Source organism: Malaclemys terrapin, chromosome 1 (assembly GCF_027887155.1).
Source record: "Malaclemys terrapin pileata isolate rMalTer1 chromosome 1, rMalTer1.hap1, whole genome shotgun sequence".
NCBI lineage: Eukaryota > Metazoa > Chordata > Testudines > Emydidae > Malaclemys > Malaclemys terrapin.
In genome coordinates, this window is record NC_071505.1 from 216,206,493 (window position 1) to 216,229,262 (window position 22,770).

General features: G+C 44.5%; 1 protein-coding gene across 10 annotated transcripts in view; it reads right to left on the reverse strand.

The window, feature by feature from the left end:
• Positions 1 to 22,770, reverse strand: part of REPS2 (RALBP1 associated Eps domain containing 2) — a 138,307-nt gene that overhangs the window by 25,776 nt on the left and 89,761 nt on the right. For 5 of the 10 annotated variants that reach the window (XM_054006985.1, XM_054006930.1, XM_054006920.1 and 2 more), the window contains 2 exons: positions 8,108 to 8,169; positions 6,344 to 6,424 (listed from right to left, as the gene is read on the reverse strand). In XM_054006985.1, the coding sequence (XP_053862960.1) occupies positions 6,344 to 6,424; positions 8,108 to 8,169 (143 nt within the window). The remainder of the gene's footprint in view (positions 1 to 6,343; positions 6,425 to 8,107; positions 8,170 to 22,770) is intronic. The other 5 variants (XM_054006994.1, XM_054006966.1, XM_054006976.1 and 2 more) reach the window with 2 other exon arrangements.

A 22,770-nucleotide genomic window follows, 5' to 3' on the forward strand; every position in this document is an offset into this window, starting at 1 on the left:
TTACAGATACAAGATTGTGAACTCTCTTTGTCTATGCCAGGGGTGGGCAAACTACGGCCCAGGGGCCGCATATTATTTTAATTTTAATTTTGATTTTAATCTGGCCCTTTGAGCTCCAGCTGGGAAGTGGGGTTGGGGGCTTGCCCCGCTTTGCGCGGCTGCCAGAAGCAGCAGCATGTCCCCCCTCCGGCTCCTACGCATAGGGGTAAGCGCCACCCAGAGCCTGCACCCCTGACCCCCTCCCATGCCCCAACGCCCTGACCCTCTCCAAACCCATCGGTCCCAGCCCAGAGCACCCTCCTGCATCCTCAACCCCTCATCCCCAGGCCCACCCCAGAGCCCGCACCCCCCAGACAGAGCCCTCACCACCCCTGCACCCCAACCCCCAATTTCATGAGCATTCATGGCCCGCTATGCAATTTCCATACCCAGATGTGGCCCTCGGGCCAAAAAGTTTGCCCATCCCTGGTCTATGTGCTACAGTCCCTGCTGAAATGGGGCCCCAATCTGATTGTGACCTTCAGGTTCTGATTCAGTACCCACTGAAAGTAATAGAAAGACTCTCACTGACTTCCAGCAACTTGGATCAGGCCCTTAGATGCTACTGGAAAATAACAATAATTTATACTTTCACAGCTAAATTGCGTAAACCTTACTTACACTGGTGAGAACGTAGTGATATAATAATCAAATTAACCTCATTGAGTAAGTGCTTCCCAAGGTGAAGAAAGGCTACCAAACATTTATAAGGGTTGCACAATCTAACCTTCAGTCTACAGAATACCGTATTAGAAACTCAAGATTTTAATCTTTTAAGGCTCTGCAGCTCACCAGTCCTCTGGTGTTAATGACTTCTTAACTATTCCATTTATTTTAAAGAATTTGCCAGAAGCTGGGAATGGGCGACAGGGGATGGATCACTTGATGATTACCTGTTCTGTTCATTCCCTCTGGGGTACCTGGCATTGACCACTGTCAGAAGACAGGATACTGGGCTAGATGGACCTTTGATCTGACCCAGTATGGACCTCCTTATGTTCTTATTTACTTGAGTGCGTGTATACTTTTTAATCAAATGTGTGCCGAAATCACCAGTACAAACGTGAAAATAGTAATCAAGTTTCCAAAAATAAATTACAGAAGTATCAGCATCAATTTACAAAACCAACAATTTTGTAAACCAGACTATGGGAGAGCAGGCTAGGAATAATTGGTTTTTCAGCCAAAATATATAGTCCCTCATTTTCCACGTCTCCCCTCATGTAGTACGTGCAGGACTTGAGATGTATAGTGATTTATGCAGTGGAAGATACCAGTATAGTGCAATTTAAGTTAGGAGTGCTAATTTAAGTGTGATATATGCTGCATTTATTTAGCTGACTCTGGATAAAACCCTGAACACCTATTTTCTGTTCAGTGTACCTCGATAATTCCTATTAAAATGAATGTGCTAATAAATCCCCCACACTATGCAGCTGTTGAAACCAGCTCCTGTAGACCCAGAAGCCAACTGTAATAAGGTATTGTTTTGTTTTACATAAAAGAATATGGGCCCTATCTAATCTTTGGGTGCACATGCTCAGTTCAGTTCAAACGGAACCTCATTCATGTGTGTTCAAAGTCAATTCCAGTTGTCAATATATATTGTTACAAATTGTTATTTTGCTTAGTTGATTAATAATTTCATCCCTACTCTCCATCATTATTAGCATGGATCCCTGCTGCCACTAAATAACATGTATTTTGTTTGTATACATTGGCCAGCTTGTCTCCCTAACCTTCTCTTATTATTAACTGTTTGTATTACTGTAGTGCCTAAGACCCCAGTTCTGGACCTGGACATCACTGTATTTGGAACTGTACAAACACAGAACAAAGAGACAGGCCCAGGCCCAAAGAGCTTAGAGCAGTAGATACTGGACAATCTAGTTAGACTTATTCCATCCCTCCTTAATTACTGATCCTTCGAGTTATCAGCTGTAGACACAAGGAGGAAAATTTGAAAAAAACACGTTTATTCCTATATCTAAGAAAATGTTGCAGGAGGAGTATGTACAAAAACCACCACTGGGTATTATACAAGATGCAGTGGAACTACATACACCCAATATTAGAAGGAAACACACTAGATCTGTAGATGGAAAATACTTCAAAATAATTTATTAACCAAAACAGAAGACTAGCCTTTGTGTAAATCTACTTCTATTAAAAATCAGAGGGGCAGCCGTGTTAGTCTGGATCTGTAAAAGCAGCAAAGAGTCCTGTGGCAACTTATAGACTAACAGACGTATTGGAGCATGAGCTTTCGTGGGTGAATGCATCCGAAGAAGTGGGTATTCACCCACAAAAGCTTATGCTCCAATAGAAATAGAAAAGAAATAGAAATTAATGGAGATATCCCATCTCCTAGAACTGGAAGGGACCTTGAAAGGTCATCGAGTCCAGCCCCCCGCCTTCACTATCAGGACCAAGTACTGATTTTGCCCCAGATGATCCCCAAGTGGCCCCCTCAAGGATTGAACTCACAACCCTGGGTTTAGCAGGCCAATGCTCAAACCACTGAGCTATCCCTCCCCCCTCCCCCCCCAATACGTCTGTTAGTCTATAAGGTGCCACAGGATTCTTTGCCGCTTCTATTAAAAATTCTTTCCAGCAAACTTTCACATTGACTTGGGCAAACTTGGATTGCCTTTAAAAAATACAGAAACACAATATCAGTGAATGAAGGTAATGCAGCTGATGTAATATATTTGGATTTTAGTAAGCATTTGATACTGTGTTTCACAAAATCTTACAGGAAAAATTAATTCAAATTGGCTTACAGAGGAAAACAGAGACGTGGATTGTAAACTGGATTAAGAGACCATAAACAATAGCTTGGATACCTCTCTACACTACAGTATCTAAGCACTGATGAAAGGCAAATTTATTTATTGCAGTTACCACAGGAACACTGAGATTGATTTCAGAGCATTAGGAAAAATGTTGGTGAAAATTATATTGAAACAGGGGTCCATTGTGTGAAATGATACAGATGAGGATTGGACTCAGTGCAGACTCTGACAACAGATAAGATCACAGAGGACATGGGTTACAGTAGTTCCTCAGGGAAAGTCAAGAAGAAGTATATGCATGGTTAATCAACCACATCCTCAAGTTCTATAGATAGATGACAAGGATGCATGCACACCCACAAATTTACCTACAGGGCTACGAGTGACAGAGTCCTGGGGAACAAACCCAGCTGCCATTTCCCTCATTATTAGCTCACCCGAAGACAACATTCCCAACTCCTTTAGGCCCAAGAGAGGGGCTGAGGAACAAGGCCAGTTTAAGGCAATGCAGTGCCCTAACGACAGCTCTGGCAAACACTTCCAGAGCTCTGCCCCCATGGTACCCAGCCACACCCTTCCCTAGTTGAAGTGATGATAACAGAACCCTCCTTCCCCTCCCAGGCAGCAACAGCGGTATGATGATCCTTTCTACACCAGAGAAGAAGCAAGATGGGCCCCCTCTGCCTCCTAAGAGGCATGAGTGGCAGCAGCCCCCCCCACACACCACCACTAATATTTACCCCAATAACCAGGGTATATCTGCTTTGGTTGGTGGGCAAGGCCTGCTGCATTCTTCTCCTTCTGCTACATGCAGAGTCCTCTGCTGGGTTGGCCTTGTCGGGGGCACCCAGAGCTGCAAGCCATTTTGATGCATGGGACAGTGCACATCACTCGGAGCTGTTGTTTCAAGCTGTCTGCAGATTCAGGCAAACATCTCTGCATCGGTTACATTGGGGGGCATAGCCCATACAATTTCAAAATTTTCTTCACAACTATGAAATCTAGCAACTTTCCTTTTTTAAAAAAAAATAAGAACTGAGATTCAGATGTAATCACAACATTCCAGGAGCAGAGGTCCTTGACATAGGCCTCTGGTGCCTATGTAAGGTGGCCAACTTTTTAATTTGTGAAAACTGGACACTGAGTGCCGGAACTTCCCCCGCCCCCTGCTCCGCCTCTTCCCCCGAGGCCCTGCCGCCCACTCCTCTTTCCATCCCACCGTCGCTCGCTGCTCTTTCCATCATCCTCCCCCGGCCAGCTGAGCAGGGCTCTAGGGGTGGAAGTGTGACTGGGCAAGACGCTGGAGAGAGAGAGACAGACTCTGGGGGTGAGTAACTGGGGCAAGATGGGGGAGAGAGAGCCAGGCTCCGGAAGTGGGGGGGTGACTGGGGCAGGCTGGGGGAGGGAGAGGCATGCTCTGGGGGTAGAGGAGTGAGTGGGGCAGGAAGACCAATGCTCGGGGCAGGACCAGGGAGCCGCCAGAACCTCTCTCTGCGGTAGCTGTTGCTGAGTGCTCCTCCAGGCTTCAGCAGCAGCAGCTGCTCTTCCTGCCCCCCAGCGGCAGAGGCGGTTACTACAAGTAACTGGACTTTTAGTGTCCGGTCAGCACTGCTGACTGGACCCTGACAGGTTCCCTTTTCAACCAGACTTTCCAGTTGAAACCCAGGCACCTGGCAACCCTATGCCTTAATCCAGCCATGATGGGTTTTATTTAATAGGAAACAGGGTACTTTGCCTGGAAAGCAGGACCAGGGTTGAGGATACCAGTGCTATATCTGCCCAAAGCTATTAAGTGTGCTATAACCGCCCAATGGCCCAATCCTGCTTATCCACCATTTAGCGAAGATGAAGTATAAATCAATAAATAATGTGGTGGGTTGCATGTGGGCACAGTGCAATGAATTTCTGACACAACCAGAAGTGTTTAGTGCTATGAATTACTGTGCTGTTTCAATAATATAGTGAGGTTGGCTGTCTGGGAAGTACTGGCAGGAAGAGGGAAGTCTAACAAAAAAGCTGAAACAATTTCTGAAAACTACAAAATGGGACCAAAGTTAAAGCTCCCTTTCTACATTGTTATTGATTACTCTCACACAGGAGAGTCTGCCCAATTAAAATATAATTACTAAACTTCTATCCTACCATAACTTGCTGATGCACAACAGTACCTGGAGTCCAGTGAATCCCTTAACTTCATTCTATGAGTATGTCTTAACTGCACAGTTAAACTGGGCTCTTACTAGGTTTAGCCCACACTCCCCTACCATCTACACAGGAAAACCTCTGGACAGGTCTGGAGAGTCTTTAAGCCCAGACTAGTTTACACAGCTGTGGGGTGGATTAGAACCTGAGCTCCACTTTCACTTGGGTTGGAACCCTCTCACTTTGCAGTGAGAATGCCAGTTAACTCACGCAAGTACTGATAGTCCTCAAACCCTTCCCACAATTTCCCCTGAAGGACAAAGTTCTCCCACAACTGACCTGGAAAGAATCATAGAAAGTCTCAACACAAAGACCCATGGGCTATGCTCCCAGACACACATGGGTGAATGCAGAAACAGCGAGGGTGCAGTAACATGGGTGGGGCTTTCCTGTGGGGACTCTCACCCTGGACTAGGCTAAGGTGGGTGCCAATCACCCAAGTTAACTGTGCAGGGAACACATACTCTAAACACGTAACCAATCCTAGCTGCCTCCCAGTCATCCATGGAAAACTCCAGTCTTCAGAATAAATTGTTTCCCTCTTCATACACTCCGTCAATTGATTTACAAAACAATGCCAAAATAATCACACCATAAGCATGCACAAGTGGTGCAGGGCAGCCTTAAAATACTTGGGACACATTTCATCTGTGAGTCAGGGTGCATAGCTATATATGGAGATTAAAATGTTAAGGCAATAAAAAGAATTTCCAATAACACTGTAGAAAATTAGTTGAAACAGAAATTTAAGAAGAGCAAGATAAGTCCTAAAACAGGTAAAAGCTGAGCATGTCACGCCAGTTTCAATGTTTTACTTCAGTTCTTCCTGATCCTGCCTCTATTCTGAAAACAGATTGGCTTCGCTTGAATTTATTCATGCTCTTTAAGTCAAGGGCCTCATTTGGGTAATGTAATCCATATGTTTGTTATAGCTGTGCTTGCTATAATTAAGGATCAGATAAGTTGAATTATGAACCCCATCCTCTATATACAATCTTGACCATTTAAAGGCACATTTTGATGACTAGGCACAGAAGATGTGAGTAAGGATGCAGCTGACATGGTCTAAAATATTATTAAATTATTTTTCAATTCAAAGTCAAATTAACAGTATTCTGAGAAGGTAGAGATATCTTTTTTTTAAAACCCTGCTGTATTGCCCTCCAACCCCTGATAATTTTTAAAAGTAAAGTGTCATATGTTTCTCCAACACTATGTATTTTGCAAGGAATAGCGGATTGTAATGGGAGAGAAGAAAGCATTAGGAACTTTACATGGGAATTATAGTTTACAATTTTAGAGCGTACCTGTTCCTTTAGTCTGAATTCTACATAGCTGGATTTGGCCTGGGCAACAGGCTCGGTATTTGTGACATGGTGAGGACCCTGCTGGATATGGAAATACATATGAGTCTCTCCTGTTGCATGGTCAGAGAGAATAAAATCTAGTACATGCTGAGAAAATAAGCAATTAGCAAAAGTATTCCCTGTAGCACTGGTTTGATCCTCAAGAAAAGGGTTTTGTTTTGCTTATTTTCCAGACAGCGGTGACTGTAAGACTTTTGAGTGTGAAAGGGTACAATGGAGATGGAGATGCAGTGAAAGGGTACAGCTGATGATGGCAGTGATATAAGGGAGGCAGGAAGCAATAATTCAGAGTAGAAGGGGGTGCGATGAATAGACACGACTTACAGGAGATTAGGCAAAGCAAAGCTTTGATGGATGCACTAAGGTGACCGGCTAAGGTTGTGGTTGGATCAAAGAAGACTTAAGGCAGCAATCTATATAATCCTCCAAATGAAGAATTTAGCAAATTCCAAAGATAATTTAGGGGAGAAAGGGGTGGAGAGAGAATTATTGTTTGTGACCCAGCAAATGGCCACCTTCCCTTTAGAGAACACATGCCCCAGCCTACCATTAGGGGGCACTATGCTGCTGGAGATTCTGACTTTTATTTGAGACTTGAAACTGAAGTCCTGACTGCTGATGGTCGACTCAAAGGTGCCAATGCACTTTTTACGGGGAGTCGGAATGTTAGCTCCACAGTGGTCAGGGACTCAGTTCTACATCTCATCTGAAAGATTAACATATAAAATAAATTGCCATGTAAGGCCAACTGGAGCCAATGGTATAAATGAGTAAAACAGCTAGACAGGCATTTTTATAGAAGAGGATTAAGAGAGGTGGCAAACAAGGAGGTGAAGATGCAATCACTATGACAGGTCTTGCTGAGCTAACTGGCCTTTGCGTATCCATCATTCCTTATGAACTGAAGAACCTACACATAGTACATTCCTTGGGACGACTGCTCATGATTAGCTCCATTTAGGGTGACCAGATGTCCCGATAAAATCGGGACGGTCCCGATTTTTAGCTGTTTGTCCCGTGTCCCGACCGATCTCTGGTCGGGACACAATTTGTCCTGATATTTTGCTCCTCTGGCAGCACTCAGCTTTTTTTTTTTGCCCCCCCGCCCCGGTGTCCTGAAATTTTCTTCATCTCATCTGGTCACCCTAGATCCATTTGCTTTACACAATGGTTGTGTGACACTGATGAACCAAAAGTCAGTAAATCACAGCATGCCACTCAGTAATGTAGCTAACGTGGGACTTATTTCCTTTTAGCATGACTTTTCACACTGATATGTAACATATCATAATGTGATATGCATTTGCTCCTGCATTGCCGCCTTGACAGCATTTACAGCTTGAGAAGCAAGAAATAGGCTGGGAATCAAACCTGTGCCTTCCAGACAGCAAACACTACCATCAGGCTAGCTTTATGGCACAGCTTGTAAATTACAACGTTTTCTACTGGACATACCCAGCTCCACAACGATGAGCTGGAAGGAGTCAATAATACGACATCATGGCATACTGGATAGACAGACCAAACAAAGTTAATGTTATCCATACACAAAAAGCCTGACATTGTAAAGCATTCTGTAGATGAGTATTAGCTTTATAATGAGAATGGTTAGATATCTAAGCCTGCATGTATTTATTACCACAGTATAAGAACAACCACCACCACTGCACACCAATTATCCACATACTGAAATTCTGTACATACCTGTGATACAAAAGGCCTAGGGGGCAGGGCAGGTGGTGGTGGTAACCAACCTGACTTCACAGCTGAAATGAGAGAGAAACAAATAAAATTAACTAATACAACTAAAAACTAGACCAGCGGTTTGCAAACTTTTTGAGCTGAGCCCCCTCTTTGAGTTACAATTTTTGGATGCACCCCCCCAACCCAGACAAAAATAGACACATGCAAAAGTATGCTTGATAGCCTACTGATAAACCTAACAGAGACCTTGATGCCAACTTCTAATTAAATTACCTACACCTGTAAGTTTCAAAAACACAGACACTTACCAATTGCACAGCCAAGGTTTCCTCAGCAGTGGGCCGCTTCTACCTTGCAGTCAGGCTGCACCACTAGGGCAGGGCCAAAACCTGTCCCTCTGCCCCTCCCCCCCAGGTTTTCAGGGTGGGGGAAGGCATGAGCCACTGGGTCTGGGGGCAGAGCGAGTGCTGGGCGCAGAGACTGATGGGCACAGAAATCGGTATGGCCGCGGCAGATGTTTACACTGACCCAGAGGCTGGGTGGCCCACTGAGGTAAGTCAGGAGGGGGCCGTGGGAGAGCTGGCCTGGGCCCCGCCACCCGGTGCTGGCACGACACTTGGCATCCCCACTCGCCCCCTCCGCCCCCCGAACATTCCTTCATCCCCTCAGGAAGGCATACCCCACAGTTTGAAAACCTCGGAACTAGACTATTTTCTCTGCTGACTGTCAGTGAACAGGTGGTTTTCAACATTTTTAATGATGAAAATCAACCTGGGTCTTTACTGAAAACAAATCTGAGCAAACACTGTTTGAAATCTCTTCCTGCTACAGCACACCCTCTGAAAAAGACCAGAGATTTAAATGCTATAAAAAGCTTACTGTTAAAATAGAAGGTAAAGATATATTCAGTCAGCTGCATGCAGCTAAAACAATTTGACTGTAGTTAAAGTACAGAGCTGGGGTGAAAGTCTACTAAGTCTACTTATTTTTAGGACTCTGTTCTTTGTCATTAACATTACTGCCTTTTTAAAAAACTAATGCAGTGTACTAACGTAGACATTAGGGTTTGCTCAAGATAAAATACACTGACAAGTCACAAAGCCCAGTCAGAGAAGAAAATATCTCCCATGGAATTAGAATGGATGCTTAAGTGAAGCATACAGAGATCGGTTTTAGCTTTGATTTGTTTTGGGTTTTTTTGAGGGGAAAAATATTTTAACAGTCAATTTTGGGCCCCTTGGGTAATCTAACAAAGCAACATCATGCGATCTTTCATTCTGAGCCAGTGAACTGAATTGGTAACAACCATGTGGGCCATCCATTATAATTCTCAATCTGGCTCTCGTTAAATCCATAAAATCCATCTCAGGGCAGAACTGCAGGGAAGATGAGGCTTTGTAAAGGCAGCTGTGATAATTAACACATAGATATCAAGTGAATTTGATGGAAGTCTCGACTGATTTTCCCTTCTAGAGGCCCCTATGCTGCGTAGCCTTCCCACCGCTTGCCTTTGAAAAAATACGAGTCAGCCTATCTCAGATTTGTGTTTATTTGTAAAACCTAAAATGTAGCACTAAACCAAGAATTAAAATAAAACAGACCTTTTACTATAATAGTGCTAAACAAGGGGATATATATATACACATTTATATTTAGTTATATCCATATTCTAAAAGACCACATAGACCATTACAAGTTTTGTTACAGCATAACCATTTAACTTATTAAAATGCATTTGATCTAAAATTGTTCATAAGTTTTTCCCTAATGCAAACCTGTTCGTTTCCTTAAAAACAATAAAAAATAAAAAAGAGGATCTAAAGCACAAAGGCCCAGATTTTTTAAGTTATTTAGGCGTTGTTACACTCAGCGTCGCAACAATGGGATCTACGCTCCTAAGTGCCTAAATCCCTTTTGAAAATGAGATGCAGGTGCCTAAATCAGTTAGGTATTGCAACGCTGAGTGCAACAATGCCTAAATCGCTTTAAAATCTGGACCCAAGTACACAGAGATGTTCATGTAAAAATGCCTGGGTAAAACAATGAATACAGTTGTATTGGCTAACTACAGCTCCAAAGAGGTGTGTGACACACAAGATGGAAAAAACAAAGAAGTGCCAAACAGGGATGCAGAACTACTGAATCCTAATTTAGGCTACCTAGGGAAGCTGCTTATATACTGAAGGTATAAAAGACTATTCACAAAGTATCCAAACGGGCAAAGATTAAGTTACTAGAACCCTTCACCCCATGTTTAGTTAGATTTTTTAAAAGCCACTAAACAGCTGTGATGTTTTCATCTGTCATCACTCACCTCATCCACCCAACTAGTCTTTGGGTGGGAGCAGAGGGGTGAGAAACCTTCCCTTTCCTTCCCGACCCCAGATTCCTGATTATTACTGTTTATTTAGTGCTGACAGTGTGCCTGGCAAGTACAGACTAATAGTCCCTACTCCAAGTGGAATCTAGTTCTGACACAAAAGCTCCCCAGGTCAGTCACACACATTCTATGTACAAGATGGTTGCATATGCTCAAAGTGATGAACTTATCTTGGGGAAATCTTGCAGGAGTCATGCTTAGGAATTAAACTGAAAAATCTGAATATATTTTACATTGCCTGATGTAGGAGAATGATAAGAATATCATCATCTATGGTTTTCCACAGACTTCAAAATATTTTGCAAAGGAAAGGAAGTGTTATCTCCATTTTACAGATGGAAAAGACTGAGACTGAGCTGAGGTGACTTGCCCAAGGTCACCCAGCAGATCAGTGGCAGAGCCAGCTAAAGAACACAGGTTATCTGTTTCCCAGTGCCGTGCCCTATCCACTGGATCATACTGTGCACTGAGTGCTGAGAAATCAGATCGCTCACACCACAAAAGCAAGAAAGGAGCAATTTCTGAAGCCTAGGGAAACTCTTAGTTAGACTAACATCATGATATGCACCATTCAATAACAAGGTAGTAAAATCACCATAGGTCAAGTTCCTTCCAGTTGAGACTATTTCTTACAATTATGCTGTGGGAGCCAGAACTTAAAGCTACAGAGGACATTACCGTATGAGTGGCAGGACTGGCGAGGTAACCCAAACTCATGGGACTACGCAGTGATGGAGTACAGTACTCATAGCTAATGGTCGTTGGTACTGCATACTGTGTTCGGTTGTTCCTTTAACTTTCTGACTAATTTGGCCCACTTCTTGTGCCTACTAATTTTCTGTTTATCTCTGACATGCCCTCATAGCCATTTGTAAAAAAAAAAAAAAAAAAGGCTCCTCACCTCCTCTTCATGCCAGAACTGTCTTTCATAGGCGCCGACTCGTGGGTGCTCTAGGGCTGGAGCACCCATAGAAAAAAAAAATAGCTCCAGGGCTTAGCACCCACTGGCAGTCAGCTACCCCACCTCCCCCCTAGCGTCTCCTGCCCAGCAGCAGCACTGCCAATCAACTCTTTCCCCTCCCTCCCAGTACCTCCCGCCTGCCGCAATCAGCTGTTCCGTAGCTTGCAGGAGACACTGGGAGGAGAGGGGATGGGGCGCGCTTGGGGGAGGGGACACAACTGAGCGGGAAAAGGAAGGGCAGGGGTGGGGCCTTAGGGGAAAGGGTGGAGTGGAGACAGGGCCTGAGCAGAGGTTGAGCACTCCCAGGGAAAGGAGGAAGGTGGCACCTGTGCTGTCTTTAACCTCAACATTGCTCCAGAGAATACAGCATCTAGTGTGCATTCTGTATCCCCAACACTCATCACTGTATCCCAGTGATACACTTGATCCCCAGAGAAATGATGAGATTCTGTACAGAGGAAATGAGTTTGCCCAACAGGGAAAGCATGTTCTGAAGTTGCTCCCAAGCTCAGAACTTGTACTTGGCACTCACACAACGCTGCCAGAATGGTCCACACAACCTTCTTTATTAAAATTACTTTACTCTGAAGTGCTCGAGTACAGAGCATCTTATTTCAGCTTTTAAAATATGCCACATTTGAGAGTTTAGTATTTTAAGCTAGTGAGATACTTAACCATGCGAATTTGACCCAGTTTCCTCTTTTTTTTAATCCTACAAATTCTAACTTAAGCTATTCATAAAATATTCATAAAATCCCTGCTGTTTCAGAACATCTATGGCCTGTTGTTAGAAGGAAATCATGCTTATGTTAGCACAATTGCCAGAGAAGATTTGGAGTCAGCTGACTATCAAGAGGTAATAACTTCTTATAAAAAACATGCTCTGTTTTTTCCCAAAGGGCAATGAAAAGAGTGTTAATTACAGGTGATATTGACTTGGATCTTCTCAAGTATCATTCCCCTAAAAAAGGAGCATGCTATAAAACAAATACATTTTTGCACATTTCAGCAGCTGTCCCGGGAGGACAGCCTTTCTTGGAAATTGGTCTACATAGGGTTTGTCGGTGTTGGGTTCTGACTGTTAAAGATGGTATTGTGTGTACTTTGGAAGTATAAACTAGCACAGCAAACAGTTCTTTCCATGGTGAACACAAATATCAGGCTTCTTTCATAGAAAACGGCAGCAAGTAACTGGAAAAAAGGAGGTTACTTATCATAACTGGATGTTCTTTGAGATATGTGATCCCTATCTGTATTCCACTAGGTTACATATGTGCATCGTATGCCCAGAGAAGGAGAATTTGAAAGTAGTGTCCATTGGTCCATGCATGCACCTTGTGCTTCCCATCTGAGGCGACAAAGGGTGAGGCGAATTGATCATGTCTCCAATTTCTTTTCCATGGTGAATCTGACAGATCCAAAGCAGAGGGGAAGGAGGGCGAGAAGTGGAATACAGATAGGGTCCACACATCTCAAAGACCCTCCAGTTACAGGTAAGTAACCTCCTCTTCTTCTTTGAGTGATGGTCCCTATTATATTCCATTGTGCATGACTGACAAGCAGGACCTAAGTTGGAGGAGGGTGCAAGGATGGGGATGGAAGGGTCATGCGGAGAACCGCCGTGCCAAAGGAGACATGCACTGCTGAGTCCTGTACCAAGGCATAGTGTGTTGCAGATGTATGGCCAGAAGTCCATGTGGCTGCTCTACATATGCCATGGTCATTGCTTCAGCTCTAGTGGAGTGAAGCCCTACCCTTGTGGTGGGAGGTAGGTTCGACAGCTGGTAGCAGAGTTTAATGCAGCCAGAAATCCATTTGGAGATTCTCTGGATGGATATGGCCTGTCCTGATTCTCTCTGCTACAACAGTCTGATTGTTTTTGTTCTCTGCAGGTAAAAGACCCAACTTCATCGGACATTGAGGGAATGGAGTCTATATTCTTCTGCAGACGCATGCAGTTTCTGGAAGAAAACAGGTAAGTGAATGGATTGGTTAATTTGAAACCTTCGGTAAACATTTTGGGTGTAGGCATAAGGAGACCTTAACCTTGTGGAATACTGTAAATGGCGAGTCCACCATCATAGCTCGGAGTTCCCCAACCCTTCTCACTGAAGTGATAGCAACAAAAAAGGAGACCTTCATGGAGAGGAGGGACATGGATCAAGACCCCATTGGTTCAAAAGGGGAGGTTGTTAATCCCAATCCTTGTTGTAATAAGGTGTTCAGCTCTTGGGTGAGAAAACTGTTATAAGAGTGGCCCCCGAAGGGGGATGGGGCAAAGGGTCTTGAAGCATTACAAACTTGATCATATCTCCAGGGCGGATGATATTCAGCACTCATTTGTCCCTTGTTATTGCACTCTGAGTGTGAAAAAGAGTGCTAGATAACCCCTGAAAGGAGTCAAAGGGTCGTGAGGTGTTAGGCTCAGTGGTTGGCAGCTCTTGAGCTCACATCAAGAGCTCGCATCAAAAATACCTCTTGGTTTGGGTTGGGTTTGAGACTGAAGCCTGAGGGGGGGCCCAGGGAAATGAGACCTTTGGATCTTTTGTTGCTTGCATGGAGGTTCATAGGGTCTATGTTGGTAAAACTGTGGAGATCTGTACCTCTGTGTGGATGACGTGCAGTGGGACTTTCATTTCGAGGCAGAAGTGTAGATGTCCAATGAGCGAAGAGTAGCCCTAGAGTCTTTTAGTGTATGCAAAGACTCATCTGTCTTCGGGTTGAAGAGATGGGATTCACCAAAAGGGAGATCCTCTATTGTGTTCTGGACCTCCCTTGAAAAACCAGAAGCATGAAGCCAAGACTCTACACATCACGATGACTGTAGTCGTGGCCCTGGAGGAAGCATCAGCCGCATCCACTGTGGATTGTACGGCAGTTCTGGCTATGAGTTGCCCTTCCTTGCCAAGGGTCTGAAAGCAGGCACAGCCTTAGCAAATTCCTCTAATTTAGCATAATTCAAGAAGGCATATTGAGCCAACAATGCTTCATAATTGGCTGTCCTGAATTGTAAACTGAGGAAAAGACTACTTTTCTCCCCAGTAGATCCAGACGCTTCCCTTCCTTGTCCGCAGGTGTGGCTCGAGGGTGTTTGTTGTTTAGCCATTTCTGCAGCAACCTGAAATACCAGTGAGTTTGGAGCTGGGTGGGAGAAGAGGAATTCTGAGCCTTTAGCCAGAACACAGTAGGGTCTCTCTGCTCCTTTAAGGGTGGCGGGAGTGTGCCACATGTGTCCTGGCTGGCTCCAGTATGGCTTTGTTGATTGTAGTGCTATACTGGTCAGTCCCGAAGTATGGAGAACGTCCAGAAGTTTATGCTGATAGTCTTGGAACTCTTCCAGAGGAACGTGGAGTTCCCCCCACAATGCCCTGTAAAAGATCTTGAAAGTATCTGAAGTTATCCAGTAGGGAAAGGGGTGATGTAGTCACAGCTTCATCCGACGATGAGGATGGGAATCTAGCTGGCTCCAGCAGAACTGCCAGAATTGGGGTATAAAATTCTTCCTCCGCTATCTGACCCATGAGCATGCCTGATGGATCCCTCAGGGGAGGTGTGGGGGAGAAACAGGTGGCGACTCTTGCAGACTGGGTGGGCTACAAAGGAGAATACTGTGCTCAGGGCTCCCAATGTGGCCAATAAGCAGGGTCAACAGGAGGTTGCAGGAGTCCCCATGGCATGGGGCACCAGTGGCTCTGGGGAAGGTGAGAAGGTAGCTGCTCCCATGGGTGTCAGTCTATGTGATGGTGCATAGGAGTGGTACGGTATAGACAGTTCTTCCCCCAGTTCCACTTCATCAGAAGAGGAAAAGGCGGACTCTGGTTCCAATGGTGGTACCATTGGTGCCGACAGAGCGGTGCATAACACATGCGAGGAGGCCGTACCATAGGCATACCCCATGGCAGGGACATGAGTTCTCTGGAAGGGGAAGGACTGAACGGAGGAAGAGACTCTGGATCCAATACGGCGAAGACGTCATGGGGTGCAGCCACATATCTGGATCTCCCTAGTGTAAGGGGCACTCTCTCTTCTCTGGTTGCCAGTAGCAGTGCTGAAGTCTTTCCTGGTGCAGGAGGGTCTCACGTTGTGTGAGATGCCAGAGATGGCAGTATGACAGTTCACTGCCCGGAACAGCTGTATCGCACTGTTTGTGGGTCTTCGTCTCGTGCCTGTGAGACTTAGAACATGCTATGTCCCCTTGTGCTGAGCTGGTGGAGGGAATGTCCAGTTTCTTGGAATTGGAGGAAGACTTACTCCAATAAGCATGGAACTGCTTCCTAATCTCCTGACTAGGCTCTGCCATTGGGGGTGGTTCCACCAGCACCGGAGTCAGACGTAGCAGCAGGAGGCACACTCCTTGCTGAATCAAGCTAGTATACATGGGGGGGTTCCCCGGCCTGGGTCTGAATGTTGTCTCATGGCCACCTCCATGAGATGCCTGCGGAGACAAAGTGCTTAGGCTTCTTGGGTACAGCTAAGAAAGGACTGGCAGATACTGCACCTAGCCACAGTCTGAGCTTCTCCCAGGAAATGGAGGCAGAGTTGGTGTTTGTCAGTGACAGAGAAGGATTGCGGGCAAGCAGCACAGAGTTTGAAGCCTGGAGTTCTGCGGGGGGCAGGGATAGGGAAAATCCCCCAAGTCTGCTCTAGTCTGTTAAAAACGAGTAACTACTAAAACTAGGAAAGAAATAAACCTAGTAAAACTACAGCTAAATCTGATCAAACTATTCGTAACTGTAATTATTAAAACTGCGTCAGAGACAATTACACTGAAGGCTCCGACCCGGACCACGTGGCGGGGAGAAGTAACTGGAGACGCGGTCGGTCCGCCCCATCCTTTTTTCGCCTCGGACAGAAGTACGCAGCAAGTAAGGGCGCATACGTGGACCAACGGACACTACTTTCAAATTTTCCAACTCCAGGCACATGGTGTGCATGCGTAACCCACAGTGGAGTGCAATAGGAATCATCACTCGAAGAAGCATAATCCTTCCTTCAGGCTGCTCAATCACACCTTAAGAGTGCAGTAGCCCCCAAGACTGCTGCACTCTCCTCTCCCCATTCCACAGGTGGTGGTGAGGTAGAAATGGCCACTGGATCCCAGCTCTCTTGCTCGACTTACCTGGTGTAAGAGAATTGGCAAGAAGTCCAGAGGAGGAGGTGGCTACCACTGTAGCCTCAGCTAACCCAGGAGAATTGGGGCCCTTAGTTCTCCACCAATCATAACAACAGCGGAAGCTGTAGCATAGATGGGGCTGGTTTTACCAGATTCTGGGAGACTAGAGGAAAATAGAGATCGTGCCCCGGGTTTATTTTTAGGCATTATAAAGATTCTTGTCTCTACCAGTATCTCATGTAAGAATGATACCCCAAAGCTTCATATTGCAAAGCTAATAGATATAGACAAAGCAGCATGGCACTAACCATTGTATTTTCAAACTGGCAAAAAAACTAACTGTGAAGCTTCCAGTAAACTAAGCAGGAGAAGCATGCTAAAACCCCACTTAATTATTTTTAAAATGTTGAGGTAAAGGCCCTATGTCACTTTGGCACATCATTCTAAACAACTATAAGTATGAAAGAAAAATCACTTATCTTGATGGACCACACGCCATTCCCAAAAATGTGTGTATACACACGGCTCAGAGCATTTTGTAGTACTGCACAAGGTCAGTCACAGAGTACTCCTTCATTCCCAGATACGTGGGGATATAGCAAGGAATGAGGAAATAACTAATTTAAAATAAATCATTTAAAAGCTTTCATTAATAACAGTTCCCTTTTTCAAATTTAAATAAAATTACTTAAGACAAAAATCATAAGAAAAATGGGAGTAAGGGGAAAAGGTTAATATAATCATTATCGCAAATTATTTCTACAATAAAATCTGCTTTAATTTTATTTGTACTGTGCCAAGGAATCAAGCCAGCATAAACTTTTACATTCACAAGGATGGAACAGAGCAAGAAGATATCCTAGATATCATTCATGTTGAAATGCCTAAGTAGTGGGGGGAAAGGGGAGGGGGGAGGAGTCTTCTTTTTAAAATCATTGTGATATTTAAAATCAGAATGAAGGTTGCACTACTGTAGACAACAAATGTTGATAAATGCAAAGTAATGCTCATTGGAAAACATAATCCCAACCATACAAAATGATTGGTATTAAATTAGCTTTTACCGCTCAAGAAAGAGATCTTGTAGTCATTGTGGATAGTTCTCTGAAAAACATCTGGTCAAAAAAGCTAACAGAATGTTAGGAACTACAGTCAAACCCTGCAATAAGGCACCCCGCCATAACGCGAAATCGCATATAACGTGATCACAATTTGGCCCCCTTTTAAGACACACAGTAATACAGTACTGTATGTACTGTACCAGTGGTCCCCAACGCCATGATGGCTGCCGGGACATTGATGTGCCCCGCCTAGTGCCAGGCAGGGGAGAGAAGCTGCGGCCCCGTGCCTGCCGGGGACAGAGAGCACCAGCGCCTACAGCCCTGTTGTTCTCGGTCCCCGACAGGCGCGGGGCCATGGCTCCTCTTGAAGCCAGAGCGCAGCCGTGGTCCCGCACCTGCCCGGGACAGAGAACAACAGGGTTGCCGGTGCTCACAATCCCTGGCAGGCGCGGGGCCGCAGCTTCTCTCCCCTGCTGGGCACTAGGCGGCGCACATCAATGCACCGCTATACCGCGACCCCGCATTTAGCGCGATGTAATTTTTTGGACCCCAAACATCGCGGTATAGCAGGGTTTCACTGTATTAAGAAAGGAATAGATAATAAAACAGAAAATGTCAGAATGCCATTATATAAATTCATGGCATGCCCACACCTTTAATACTGCATGCAGTGCCAGTCACCCTTTCTTAAAACAGATCTATTGAAATTGGAAAAGGCACAGAGAAGGGCAACAAAAATTATTAGGAATATGGAATAGCTTCCGTATGAGAGATTAAAAAAGACTGGGACTCTTCAGCTTGGAAAAGAGATGACTAAGGGACAATATGATACAGTTCTACAAAATCATGAATGGTGTGGAGAAAGTGAATAAAGAAGTGTTATTTACTCTTTCATGTAACACAACAACCAGGAGTCACCCAATTAAATTAATAGGCAGCAGTTTTAAAACAAATAATAGGAAGTAGTTCTTCAAACAACGCACAGTCAAACTGTGGAACTCCTTGCCGGGGATGTTGTGAAGGCCAAAACCATAACAGGTTCAAAAAAGAACCAGATAAGTTCGCAGAGGATAGATCCATCAATGGCTGTTAGCCAGGATGGGCAAGGATGCAACCCCATGCTCTGGGTGTCCCTAGCCTCCGATTGCCAGAAGCTGGGTGTGGACGACAGGGGATTGATCACTTGATGACTGCCTGATCTGTTCATTCTCTCTGAAGCACCTGGCACTGGCCACTGTCGGAAGACAGGCTACTGGACTAGATGGACCACTGGTCTGACCCAGTATGGCTGTTCATGTTACACCTGCATTACCAAGGGGACTTTTTTGGTTGTGCATATGTGTGTATGTAGAGTGCCTAGCATAATGGGGCCCTGACCTCTGACTGGGGCCAATTAGATGCTATGTAACACAAGTATATATATTCATACAGCAAGGACTCAATCTTGCCTTGAACCCTCAATGATCCCGAAGGAGCTGAGGGGGCACTCCACCACTCTCAGAAAGTGCTCAGTACCTGGCATGATCAAGCCCAACATAGTCTAATGGATCTCCTCCATTTCTACTTTCCAGCATTCTATGATTAACATGCAGGAGTGTGGCTGCTGATTTTATTTATCTTCAGTCTATACTGGGCACTTAGTATTCTTTAGCTCAAAATATAAGAACAGCAAGCTGTGCCCTTCTAACGAAATGACAGTGACATATTTTTATTGAATAAAATTGCCATAATGCATTCAGTTGTGAGGTGCCATAAACAGTTTTATTAATAAAGCATTTAGTATGGTTTTTAACATGAAAGAGGAGTAGCGCCTCAAACTAAAATTAGTGGAAACTTTAGAATGATGTTTATTGTATTCCTTGGCAGCTGTCTTCCTTCTCACTTTTATGCGTCTTTCATGACAACAGATTTTCACATTAGCAAGTGCGTAATGCTGTCAGGGTAAGAAAAAAAAAAATCGTTCTGGCTCTCCTAAACTAAAATATAATGCATGATTCTGAAAATGAGGCCTTACTCCTCAAATTGTGTCCAAGTGTGTGATATACACACACACCCCTTTATAGACACTCAGGCTCTTAATATAGACATGTACATTTCATATGTTAATCATACATAATGTTATGTCATATTAATATATATTGCAGTAGCATCCAAAAATGAATTAAGCACTTTCCAAGCATACAGAAAATTTTTTGCCAGCCATGAAGTGTTCACACTTCAGGGGGGCTCAATTTACAAACACACAGTGAGTAACTCACTCATGAGAGTAAAGTTACTCACCTACATATGTGCTGGGTCAGGCCCTAAAATGGAAAGGCAAAACAAGCAAGAAAGGAAAATGCCTGACGTGATGTAAAGCAGACTGCCTTCTAAACTTGCTTTATTTTTAAATCCCTTGCCCATAAACTTATTTTAATACATTTTATACTATTTTAGTATATTTTTTCATGTCCATTTATCATTTTTATTCATGTCTTTTCTTTTTCAGTTTTTAAGCCATCTCATTTTCTAATTATTGTTCTTTTCTATTTTCTAAACATTATCTATTTTCCTGTTTCTTAATCATTATCTAGTTTCAGATTTTGTAAAATTGTTTTTAAATGTGTCTAGTGTCCTGTCACAGGGAGCTGCTGGCTACTTCGGTCAGCAGGCAGTGTGCCACCCCTACTCCCATCCCACCCACCATGGTGATGGAAAACCGATACACTGCCCTGGCAACGAGCGATGAGAAATAGCCCCAAAGGTGGAGAAGGAGAAGCCATGTACCCCCAAGGCTGGGAGGATCGCAGCCACCACTCCCAGGAGGAAACATAAGGTAGTGGTGGTTGGTCACTCTCATCTGAGGGAGATGGAGGCATCCATCTGTCAGCCTGACATGGCATCCCGGGAGTTATGCAGCCTGCCAGAGACCTGTATCCGAGACATATGGAGGGATTGTCGAGAATCTTCCAGCCAAATCATGACCAAAAATCTATCTATCTGTGTCTCGTTACAGGGTGATATGAGAATCTTCCAGCCCTCTGACTACTACCCCATGCTACTCATCCACGTGGGCACTAATGATACTGCGAGGTATGACCCTCAGCAGAAAAGAAGTGACTACAGGGCTCTGGGAGTACCGCGGTGTGAGGGAGTTGGGAGCGCAGGTGGTGTTCTCTTCAATCCTTCCAGTCAAGGGTAGGGGCCCTAGCAGAGACAGATGCATCCTGTAGGTGAATGCCTGGCTGCAAGGATGGTGTCAGCAAGAGGACTTCGGCTTCCTTGACCATGGGATGCTGTTCCCAGAAGAAGGACTGCTAAGTAGAGATGGGGTCCACCTTTCAAGGAAGGGGGAAAGTATGTTTGGATACAGACTAGCTAATCTAGTGATATGAGATTTAAACTAGGGTGGATGGGGGCAGGAGACAAAAGCTCACAGGTAGTCAAAAATATGGAGACCTGGGAGAAGGGTCGGTATCTGGGGGGAAGCATGGGCTGTTCTAGCGGGGATAAGGGAGAAACAAAAGGGAACATAGGGGGGAATCAAAGCAGTGTCTTAGATGTCTGTATACTAATGCAAGAAGTATGGGGATAAGCAGGAAGAACTAGAAATGCTAGTTAATAAACACAACTATGACTGTTGGCATCACATAGTGGGATAATACACATGACTGGAATACTAGTATAGAAGGGTACAGTTTGCTCAGGAAGAACAGGCAGGATAAAAAAAGGAAGGAAGTGTTGCCTTATATATTAAACATGTATATACTTGGACTGAGGCTGAGACGGAAATAGGAGACAGACTTGCTGAAAGTCTCCAGCTAGGATAAAAGGGATAAAAAACAAGGGTGATGTCATGGTAGGGGTCTACTACAGACCACCTAACCAGGAAGACAAGGTGGATGAGGCTTTTTATAAACTTACAAAATCATCCAAAGCACAGGACTTGGTGGTGATGGGGAACATCTGTTGGGAAAATAATTCAGTAGGGCACAGATTAGCCAACAAGTTCTTGGAATGTATTGGAGACAATTTTTATTTCAGAAGGTGAAGAAAGCTACTAGGGTAGAGGCTGTTCCAGATTTGATTTTGACAAATCGTGAAGAAATGGTTGAGAATCTGAAAGTGGAAGGTAGCTTAGGTAAAAGTGACCATGAAATGATAGAGTTCATGATTCTAAGGAATTGTAGGAGGGAAAACAGCATAATAAAGAAAATGGATTTCAAGAAGAAAGACTTTAGCAAACTCAGAGAGTTGGAAATTAAGATTCCTGGGGAAGCAAGTCTAAGGGGAAAAACAGGCCAGTGGGAGCCGCGATCGGCCGGACCTGTGGACGTGGCAGGTAAACAAACCAGCCTGGCCCGCCAGGGGCTTTCCCTAAACAAGCGGTGTCCCAAGTTTTGGAAACACGGGTCTAGATAATACTTAGTCCTGCCATGAGTGCAGAGGACAGGACTAAATGTCCTCTAAAGATCCCTTCCAGTCCCACGATTCTGTGATTATTGCCCTGGCCTGTTTTATATTTAGCTTCATCCTTTATCCACCCACATGGAGGCACACTCCCTCCACCTTGCAGCATGGCTCTGAAGATCCCTGCTGTAAGAACTTCCCCAGCTGGTGGTGGTACCCAGAGTTTCGCACTAAGGACGGTGGCAAATCCCAAATCCACATGTGGCTAATACATTTTCTGGTTGTATTAGTTTTCTACAAGAAACGTTTAAGGGCATGCTGGTGCGGGGGAACAATGAGCAACCCCATGTACATCCCTGCTCTTGCCCCAATCACACTCCCGCAGCCCTAGCCACTACCCATCCCTTCCTTTCCCTGGATCGCCAGACTCTCAGAAGTCTCTGCAGAAGGCAACTGACTCTTTTCCATGTGGGGAAAGGAAGATCCATACTTAAAGGGTCTCCTCCACATAAGAATTATTTTACTTAGATTGTACACTGTTTGGAGGAGACACCAACATTTCCATTGTGTGTGCCTAGAGTCTAGTAATATGGAGCCCCAAGATACTACTGCAATAATAATGGAGGATGTCAATAACGCATACAGAGGTTATTATAGAAGTGGGAGGGAGAGGTTCTGTGGCTTGCGATGTGCAGATGGTCAGCAAAACCATCATGATGGTCCCTTCTGGCCTTAAAGTTTATGAGTAATTAGAATTGG